Below are 10,966 nucleotides of genomic sequence, written 5' to 3' on the forward strand. Positions count from 1 at the left end.
GTTTTCTTTCTTTCTCTCCCCCTCTCTCTCTCATTCATTCCCCCTGTCCTATTTATTAAAAAAAAAAAAAAAATGACAAAGGATGAACTGAAGCTCTGCCATCACGTAATGTCGCATACTGCTGTTTCTGATGTCATTTAAAAAAAAAAAAAAAAAAAAAAAGGCTGTAGGCTGCAGCCGTTGCTCTATCACTGTATAAATGTAACAGGCCTCAGTGCTGGTTCTAATGCTGCTTCCAGCTTTATTTGTGAAGAGCACAGCAGCTTACAAAACACGTAGCTAGCTCGTACAGCTGCGACGTAAAACTTTCACAAGCTAAAATGACCTTAAAATAACGGGGCTACCTGCGGTGATGCTAGCATTAGTATATGTTAGCACGTTACCTTCAAATGTTGGTCAGACTGCGTAAACTCCGTTTCACTGCAGGGTCCCTTCATTCTTCACATATCCGTGCCGAGATGAGTGTAAATCTTGAGGCTGAACAGTTTATTAAATTGGAATTTGAAAATGAATTTATGAATGCAGAATTTATTCTAAAATGTATTATTTAAGCACAGAATTCTTTATTTCATGACTCTTGTGGTCCTCCATAGTTCTTATAACTGGTTTATTCTATTATTATTCTATAACTTTAAATAAATCAGTTTAAATAAATAAACACTTGACACGAATAGAGTATCACTGTTTATTATTAGTAAGCAAAAATGACAAAGAAGCTTGCACAGGAAAGTTATGTAACCATTGAGATAAGAAAACACCCAAAAAGAGCAGAAGCTGCACATGATGAAAGACATGATAAATTTAACCTTCCCTTCTTTCATTTAAATAATTCTGTTCAGGCACTAAACACCTAAACCTTCATGGGAAATAAACAATAAATCTGATGAGGAAATGACATGGAAAAGCCTTCACAAAGACCCATACTTTCCCTGCATTATTTTTTTTAGGTCCTCCACAGAGGTTTCAGTCTTCCCCCAAAGGAAAATAATGATGATTGTAATCAAAACTTTTTAATATATTCTTATATTGCTTGATTTTTAACAGTTTATAGACTATATGCCCACCCCCACACATTTCCAATCAAAACCAGAAAACCCCCAAAGATGTTAAAAAACAAACAAGGGCTGTGTGAGACATTTGCAGCTGACTACCTCCTGCTGGATTCACATCACTGTGAACTCACGTCTGTCCTCAGAGCATCTGGCTTTTTGCCACGAAAGGTGGGATGAGTGGGATGAAGAGAAAGTTCTACCTTGGTGCTTGGCTGTATTTGTGTTGTGCTGTTTTTTTTTCTCCTTCTGACTATTGTGTCATTTTTATGTAGTAGATTATACTTGCAAAAGAAACCAATAAAAGCACAATAACAACTTTCAGTCCAACAGCCCCATCCTCTCCGTGCCCCCCTGGCTGACCTGCAGGTGAGAAACAGCTGTGAGGTATCAGCTGATCACATTGCAAAGATCAGCTGCTACACACAAAGTCTCATCATCAACATTTTTAAAAATAAACAAGCTTCAGCTCTGATCACATCTTTTTATGTATCTTGAGTTTTCGACTCCCAACCGGACACCTCGGAAAATAACTGAATGTGTCCAAAGCCAAAATGAATTTGACTGACTTACCTTTTGGAATAACTTTTAGGTGGATGATGCTGATGGGATCAGTCTTTAAAATGTATAACTTTCTACCGTCTCTCAGTTCCTGGATGATGCAACACTCGTATGTTCCACTATCAGCAGTCGTCACATCCTTCAGAATCAAAGACATGACTCCATCCTTCATCTGTCTGTCCTGCAGATCCACCCGGTTCTTAAAAGAGGGATGCTGATAATATGAAACAAACTCTTTTTCCCAGTACCAAAAGACATATTGTGCCTTCAAGTCACGTCTGCTCCACTCTACACCTGGTATGAGGACAGTGTTTGGAGCTCGACATGTCAGAGTGACGTTCTGTCCAGACTCAGCTGTGATGATTTTTTGGCCTGAAAGAGGAAACAACAGAGAGCAGAGAGGTTAAAGAACTAACTGATAACTACAACAGCCAATCACAGACAAAAAAAATACAAACCAAGAAAAAGACCCAATGCTATATGTCTCATGTTTCAACTATTTCGTCAACGTGCAGCCCTTTACCTACTTTGTTTATGTTACTATAACCATTTAGGAAGAACAGAAGTTAATCACCTCTTTTCTGCAGGCTGTAGCCAGTTTTAAAGTTTAAAGTATACTACAAAGATCCAAGCTTTTGACTTTTATTCTCCTCAGAAACATCAGACATCAAGAACCAGGAAGCAACTTCATCTATACTAACAAACTGAACTCTACCAACTCACTTTGAGGAACAACACTCAGGTAGGTGGTGCTGATGGGGTAACTATCCAGACTGGCTCTCTTCCTGCGGTTCACTCCTCTCTGCGCCACATAACACTCGTATGTTCCAGTGTCATTAATTGTCACATTCTTCAGAATCAAAGACATGTCTTTATCCTTCATCTGTCTGTCCTTCAGATGCACCCGGTCCTTAAAAGATTGATGCTGGTAATCTGGAAAAAGCTTGTAGTCCTGATAATAAAGGACATATTTTGGCTCCAGGTCAGCTCTGCTCCACTCTGCAGCTATTATGGGGTTTTTGCTGTTTAGAGCTGGACATGGCAGAGTGACCGTCTGTCCCATCACAGCTATGATGATTTTTTTGTCTGAGTGAGAAAAGAACAGACTGGTTAAAGAAAAGAAGGGATCGCCAATCATGGAAACAAGAAACACAAGTATCATATTCATATTTAGGAAAAAATAAATAAATATATATATATTAGGGGTGCAACGATACACAAAATTCACGGTTTGGTTCGGTTCGATATTTATTCGATACGAAAAATGTTCATGCCTTTTTAATTTGTCATTTATTAAAATTATAAATATATATTTTAACTCAAAAGTACAGTTTTTAAATTTAATGTTGCTGAAACCACAAAGTAATAAAAAAATATATATCTGATTGAGGAACCACTCATCTTTGGAAAAGAGAGTTTATTACAGAGAAATGTCTCTTTCCAAAATAAAAGCTATACTATAGCTTCTTCTGGGGTATATTCTCAGCAGCATATTAAACATATCAGGTCCCCATGAGGAGAATCATGTGCTAACGGCTGTCTAAATGACTCGGGTAAAGTTTGTAGCATGCGTGCTTGTTGTTTATGTCTGCTTTCACTTGTCTTTGCACTACGATGATGTTGGAGTAAATGTGCAGTCATATTCGTTGTGTTCCCACTAGTGCTGTCAGCGTTAATCTGAAATGACGTTAACGTCACAACACGGCAAATCTCCGTTAACGAGCTACCACAGATCGCCCCGTGCGTGGGGCTGGACGGCGTCATCACGTTAACAAGCTAACTGCGCTAACGCACTAGTTCCAACCGGTTGAGCATTGCGTGGCACATTCGACATACTGTTTTACTTTTGTCCATGACGCGCTTACCATCAGGGTCATGCTTCACATGAAAACCATAATAGTTCCAAACGCCACATCTGAATGAGGGTGGGGGAGGCTCAATTTTGGATAGCGGTGAGGCAGTTGCCATGTTGCAGTGAGCTTAGCTTCTGTCTTGCTAGCTTGCACTGCGCTCAGTGGATCTGCACTCGTCAGTGTAGCCTACGCGGAGTGTATGTATGTATGTATGTATGTATGTATGTATGTATATATGTATATATATCTATGTATATATATATATATATATATATATATATATATATATATATATATATATGTGTGTGTGTGTGTGTGTGTGTGTGTGTGTGTGTGTGTGTGTATGAACTGAAATCTGTCAACTCACTTGGACGCACAACACTTAAATAGTTGGTGCTGATGTGTTCACTATCAGGACTGGCTGTCTCCCTAATGTACACTGCTCTCTGGACCACATGACACTCGTATGCTCCCGAGTCATCAGTAGTCACATCCTTCAGAATCAAAGACACGTCTCCATCCTTCATCTGTCTGTCTTGCAGATCCACCCTGTTCTTAAAAGATGGATGCTGATTTTCTGGATGAAATCGCTGATTCTGGTAAGAAAGGACATATTCTTCTCCCAGGTCAGCTCTTTTCCACACTACAACCATGATAAACTTTAAATCCGGGAGTGGAACTCGACATGGTAGAATGATGGTCTGCCCAGAATCAACTATGATGTTTTTCTGGTCTGAAAGAGGAAACAACACAGAGTAGAGAAGTCAAAGAACTAACTTACAACTACAGCAGCCAGTCACAGAAAAAAAAAGAAAAAAGATTGGATCTTTGGATCTTGTACTCAGAGCTTGTTCCTGTGCTGCCATAATTTTAGTCCAGCTCTGTTAGCCACTGGTAGGATTTCTGGATGTCAGCCCCTTTCTCTATCTGCCAGTGCTATATAATGTAATGGACCTGTCCTTCCATGATGGCTCCTCCTCTTCCTACTTTTTCTGACACTGACTAGTCCCCTGCCTCTATCCTTCCGCTTAGCACACAGTCTTAGGGTGCTGGACTTGGGGTGAAACCCTCCATGCATGCTTAGGAGCTCGGACAACTGCTCCGTCTATCAATAGCTGGTGTTTTGTGCCTTTGGTATTCTTGCCAATTAAATTCTGTGCCCCATTCATCTATTCAGCCATGTGCTTAATAGTTTTAGGCACAGTTATACCTGGAACAATATCTGAGTTATCAACACCTACACCATGCCTGTGATCAGGTACACTCCTGAAATAATAAGTTGGCCAAAGGAGGAGATGGAAGCCAGTGACATCAAGACATGTAAGCTCCTTCATGGAGGGTTTCATCCCAGGTCCAGCACCCGGAGGCTGAATAGTAAGAAGAAGGAAAGAAGCCAGGGACTGGTGAGACTCAGTAACAGAGTCCAGGATGAGACAACAAACATCCAGGAGTAAATCAGGAAGATGGCCCCAACTGACCGTGTGCTCAGTTAATACCTCTAGTATCCAGTGTTGGGAAGGTTACTTTTAAAATGTATTCCACTACAGATGACAGTATACATGCCCCAAAATGTATCCTGTAGCGTATTCTGTTACGTTACTCAATGAAAGTAACGTATTCTGAATACTTTGGATTACTTAATATATTATCATGCTGTTTACAACTACGTGAATGTACTATTGCTGTGATTTATTACTGTTACTGAAGGTCCGCGGCTCCGAACCGTAGTAAAGGGACCTCTGACTAATACGGTGGGTTCCGTGTCGGGCTCGTAGCTGAAAACTAGCTTTACTTGGTGTCTGGGTCAACTTTGCTAACGAGAGACAGAGAGAGGCGCTGAAAGGCTGCTCCAACAAAACTTATTGTTTCGGAGGAAAACACGAACACTGTGTACAGTCGAGTCTTAATAGCTTACTTACAACTGGGATCGTCAGGCACTCTTCTTGGCTGCAGTGGTTATTATTATATTTACATGCTTCCACCTCCCGTCTCTGCTCAGTGACAACTCATACTTTTTGACTATCCTTTTTCTCCCTCCCTTTCTCTCACAGACACATAACTGGTATGGCAGTCCGTTCTCCCTGCAGCATGGACTACACTGCCCATGAGGCTACATTCTTTTTGTAACACTCTACCTATTGTCTTCATATTAAATCATTTTTGGAATAATAATTTTTTAAAACATTTCTTCACGTCCTTTACATGGGCCACAAGTAGAGGTGACATGGGCCGCCAGATTGAGACACAGACATTAGAGCCTTTTAACCTTCCTCTCGTGTTAGGGTCAGCACCGACCCATTTTAAATTTCAAATGCATAAAAAAAATCACATTTGTTTATTGTATCAAGGCTTTTTGACTTTGTCAGCAACCTCTATTTCTACAAAATTAAACAAAAAAAATATTTTCACTAAATTATAAAATGCCCTAGTTTAAATTATGACCTTTGTGTTGTTAGGGTCGGTTTTGACCCAGTTATAATATTATGAGTATAAAGCAATAATTAGAGCCAAAACTGAAATCATAAGTGCACTGTCAGTTGACACACTGACAGCAAGCTCCTCTCCTAATCATATGAGCTTCAGGGGATTCTTATTTTTTGTGTTTTTGCAGTATACCTGCACAAAAACAAAACAAAACAAAGACGGGCATGTCAAGACATTTGAGGTGAATTCACTCATTTGAGTGGCCATTTGACTTCCAGATTGCACATTTCCAATTTGCAGCACACAAAAATGAGAAGAAGATTTACAGTGAGCCAAGTTCTGGATCATATTTTTGGTGAAAATGAAGGAGAGGACACAGAGCAGCATGATTCAGATGGGCAGGTTTCTGAGGGGGAAGACAATGTGGACTATCATCCAGAAGACACAGACACATCTGATCAGAGTTGGAGGTCGCTGGTGCTGAAGCTACTCCGGCTGAAAGATTCAAGTCCAAAAATGGTACAATCTTTTGGAGCTCAGTACCTCATTATGTTCATGACAGGCCAGCTGCTGCAAATGTCATCAAAATGACCCCTGGAATCACAAGGTTTGTTCTGACCAAAGTCAGTGACATCAAGAGATGTTTTGAGCTATTTATGCCATTGTCACTAAAAAGGATCATTATTACTATGATGATGACCTTGAAGGAAAAAAAAAGTCCATGGTGACATGTGGAAAGATAGTTATGAGGAATACCTGGATACTTTCATTGGTGTTCTTCTTCTTGCTTGAGTGTACAGATGCTGCAATGATCCCACTGATAGTCTATGGGACGCAACAGGCAGAAATATTTTTTTTGGGGGCAACGATGTCATTTCACACATTTGATATCATTTTGATTCAAGAGTCCTCAGATTTGACAGAGCAGACTGAGGTCTGACAAGCTTGCTCCCATCAGGGATGTCTGGGAGAGATGGATACAGCTTCTTCCGCTGATGTTCATCCTAGGACCAGAGTTGACAGTGGATGAACGTCTTGTCCACTTTTTGAAGAAAATGCCCCTTCCGGCAGTACATACCCAGTAAGCCAGGGATATATGGCAGAAAAATCTGGGAAGCCTGTGATGCAAAAACCAACTATGCCTGGAATGTACAGATTTTCACAGTCAAAGCTGTGAGTGGCATCCCTGAGAAGAACCAGTGAAAATGTGTAGTCTTCAATATGACCACTGGACTGCAGGATCACAATATCAGTTGTGATATTTTATTTTATTGTTTTTTTACCAGATATGACCTTGGACAAGAACTTCACAAAGGAAACTTCACAAAGACACAGCTGTATCATCAGGACGTGATAAAAAGCCCAGGTTTACCCACGACTATAACCAAAACAAAGGAGGAGTGGACTTTTCTTTGTTTTTTAGTTTATATTAAAGGTCTACTGCTGAAAAAAAAATTTTTTGGGCTTTTCTTGATGTAAATATCAATGGGTCGAAAGTGACCCGTAACACCATAGATGTTATTTAGTTAATAATATTAAGATTAAAAAATCAATAAAACAGATTTATTTAAGAGATGTGTCCTTTACCCCTCAATAATAGTCAGGTAACACAAAAACCTTTTATTTATTAATAGGATTCTCTTGAGGTTAATTTTACTATTTTTTTTAATTGAAATCGAGGGGTATTGTGACAAAAAAAGACCCAGAGGCGCACACCAAAAGTATTAAAACCAACATTTTCATGGATAAGGAAGCCTAACAAGGTAAACAAGAGATGAGAAACAAATTGGATGATAACTTATTGTTTTAGTATATTTTATAGCTGATTTAATTCATGGGTCAAAACCGACCCACTAACATAAGAGATGATAACAGAAAGCTAACACAAGAGGAAGGTTAATGCGTGTTTTGTTTAGGTTCTACCGGCGTGGAATCACCAAAAATAGAGAGGGCATAGCCTATATATGAAACAGGAAAATACCTATAAATATATATATAATAAAAAGTAACTGTATTCTGAATATCACTCTTTTAAACTGTAACTGTGATGGAATACAGTTACTCATATTTTGTATTTTAAATTCGTAACACTGGTACATGTATTCCATTACTCCCCAATACTGGTGGTACCAGAAAGCCAAAGAAGAAAGGACGGGGATCCATGAACCATCATGGAAGAACAGGCCCCTGCACGGCACGTAGTACTGGCAGATAGAGGAAGTGGCTGGCATCCTGAAATTCTACCAGCAGATAGACAAAGCTGGACCGAAATAAAGCACTGAGTCACTAATCATGGCATGGCATGCTATTTTTTCATGGTCAGTGTAAATGTGGGGTACAGAAGATTATATAGGTCCCTCATCCTATTCATGTGAACCCCTCCTTCATGTAAAACTCAAACTTACCTGGAGGAACAACAGTTAGGTAGGTGATGCTGATGGGGTGAATATCCAGACAGGCTTGTTTCGTTTTTCTCTGGTCAACGTAACACACATAGAGTCCTGAGTCATCAGCTGTCACATCCTTCAAAATCAAAGACACGTCTCCATCCTTCATCTGTCTGTCCTTCAGATCCACCCTGTTCTTAAAAGACGGATGCTGATAATCTGTATCAATCTCATCATCCTGGTAAAAAAGGACATATTCTGGCTCCAGGTCAGGTCTTATCCATAATGCAGCTATGATGGGGTCATTGCTGTTTGGAGCTTGACATTCTAGAGTGGTCGTGTCTCCCCCAATAATTATGTTGTTATTGTGGTCTGAAAGAAGAAACAAAATAGAGCACATGTTAAAGAACTAACTGATCACTACAGCAGCAGCCAATCACAGAAAAGAACAGGGGATGCTATGGCAACCTAGACATCTCTTCTCAACAACAGATGTCTACAAATGCACCTGTCTTTTACAGGCTGTAGCCAGTTTTAAAGTATAAGGTACAAGTACAAGGATCCAAGCTTTGTTCACCTCAGAAACATCAGACAACAAACAAACTGAACTCTACCAACTCACTTTGAAGAGAAACAGTCAGGTAGGTGGCTCTGATGTAGTAACCATCCAGACTCGTTGTTTTGCTGTGGTTCGCTCCTTTCTGGACCACGTAACACTCGTATGCTCCCGCATCATCAGTAGTAAGATCCATCAGAATCAAAGACACGTCTCCACCCTTCATCTGTCTGTCCTGCAGATCCACCCGGTTCTTAAAAGACGGATGCTGGTAATCTGGAACAAGCTTATTGTCCCGGTAAAAAAGGACATATTCTGGCTCCAGGTCACGTCTGCTCCACTCCACAGCTACAATGGGGTTGTTGTTGCTTGGAACTTGACATGGCAGAGCGATGGTCATTCCAGTCTGACCTAATATAACTTCTTCTACTGAAAGAGGAAACAACAGAGGGGTTCAAGAGATCAACGAACAACCTGAGCTACTGGGAGATCAGGGAGCTTTTTACTGTACATTGCTTCAGACAAACACAAGGGGCACATTCAGTCAATGACTGACTGTCTAGTGAAGGAATATTGTGTGAACTCACATAATGAAGGGCTACTGTACTTACAGCACCACTGTTTCATAATTACTTATTATTTAGTCTATAAATACACTGTTATGCTTGGTCTTCATTAGCTTTTTTTTTAAACCTCTGCTGTGGAAGTGACAGAAGGCATATTCTGAAGCTAGACAGATTTTTTGTAGACATTTGATATCAACAATATTCAGTCACCTAAATAAACTTTTCTTCAATCAGAATACAAAGTAGCATAATTATCATGCCTATGTTCATCAGCCAATAGGATAGTTTTAAATTTGAAACCAGTGTTTAATGTTGCACCAAAATTCAAATTGCTCTCATGTGCAGCACTGAGTGGTCAATCATCCGTTCTTGTGTTTGGTGTCAGGAGTGTTCAAATGATCAATTTTGTGCGGAAGAAGAGTCAAATGATGAGTCAAACACCTTATTTAAATTTTAGCACTCACTGGGCCTAAAGCAAGAAGCCAGAGTTAACAGAGGAAGTGTACTACCTCCATCAAGGCAGCTTTATCACTGAGGTTTTAGGTTTTTCGACCTAGTTTAAAAGTAAAGATTTTTTTTCCCAATGAGTAGCTTTTAATTGAAGATTTTTTTGCCAACAGTTTACTGTACCAGCCCACTAATGACTAACTGCTGGTTCAACCTCACTTGTTATCTTTGTAATAACACAAACTTGTGCAGAGTAGGAAAAACCAGATTTGTTTTGATGTGAACTTAGGAATGAACTGTGGGTTTGAGGAAATGAAGCAGGTGTAGCAGGAGGAGAGGACAAGCTCAGGTAAACAGAGTGTTCACAAGCTAAATGACCCAGCTCTCCTCCCACATTTCTGGTTTAACAGAAATGTTTGGAAAAGAAACAGACCTCAGATCAGTCCTTCAGCTTTAACTCTCGGCAGATGTGGCAGGTCATACAGCCCAGTTAAACACACCTTTAAAACAATGAACAGAATCCTTGAAGAGTGTTAATAATTTATAAATCTGACATTTAATCTCACCTGCAGAGACAAACGAGAGGCAGACAGACAGTAAAGTCCAGCAGATAAATGCAGACGTTACAGCAGACATTGCTCCTTCGTTTAAAGTGTAATAAATGTCAAAAAAAATGGTGGTATTCTTCAACAATTACAAAATCCCTGAACTTAAAATCTGATGTTTTTAAAGAAAGCTGAAAGTCTCTTAGTTTGATACCAGTAATCAGTTAGCTTGTTCTTGCGATGGTCCAGAGAGGCCAGCGTTTCTTTCTCTTTAGTTGAGTCTACCGTAGCGCAAAGTAGTAGTAGTGATGTGCGTTTTTTTTCTCTCTTCATTTCTGTCTCTATCGTCCTGCAGGTGAAGAGGAGACGGAGAGTGTCATCTTCCCTGTCTTGGCTCCGCCCAGAGGCTGAGTCTCTTCTGTTGATCCTGTTTGCTTTAAAGTCTTTACTTCAGCAGATTTAAAGACCAGATATAACCTCGTTGCCACTCTAGTACTGTGACATTGCAATGGATATTTCTCTTCTGTCACATGTTTTTGACATCTAAACTTTACAAAACAAGGAATTGTGACAGGTTT

At 39.8% G+C, this 10,966-nt stretch overlaps 1 protein-coding gene across 1 annotated transcript; it reads right to left on the reverse strand.

The window, feature by feature from the left end:
• Positions 1-721: 721 nt before the first annotated feature.
• On the reverse strand, positions 722-10,479 carry LOC146673367 (uncharacterized). The gene is made up of 7 exons (XM_085390155.1): positions 10,410-10,479; positions 8,897-9,259; positions 8,293-8,646; positions 3,831-4,196; positions 2,334-2,696; positions 1,615-1,982; positions 722-1,389 (listed from the first exon to the last, which is right to left on the reverse strand). Exons 1-7 carry the CDS (start codon positions 10,477-10,479, stop codon positions 1,303-1,305), a joined length of 1,971 nt encoding a protein of 656 aa, XP_085246281.1. The 3' UTR covers positions 722-1,302.
• Between the last annotated feature and the right edge of the window lie 487 nt (positions 10,480-10,966).

Source organism: Rhamphochromis longiceps, linkage group LG3, assembly GCF_057381845.1.
Source record: "Rhamphochromis longiceps isolate RC_006_pf linkage group LG3, R_longiceps_female_GT1.1, whole genome shotgun sequence".
Classification (NCBI taxonomy): domain Eukaryota; kingdom Metazoa; phylum Chordata; class Actinopteri; order Cichliformes; family Cichlidae; genus Rhamphochromis; species Rhamphochromis longiceps.

Excerpts from the sequence above, each read along its gene's own strand:
- LOC146673367 (XM_085390155.1), bottom strand. The coding sequence starts at position 10,479 with ATGTCTGCTGTAACGTCTGCATTTATCTGCTGGACTTTACTGTCTGTC. Across the intron at positions 1,983-2,333 it reads CCTGAGTGTTGTTCCTCAAA|GCCAAAAAATCATCACAGCT; the intron begins GTGAGTTGGTAG and ends TTCCTCTTTCAG. Across the intron at positions 1,390-1,614 it reads TTATTCCAAAAGGTAAGTCA|GATGGGGCTGTTGGACTGAA; the intron begins GTCAAATTCATT and ends GGGCACGGAGAG.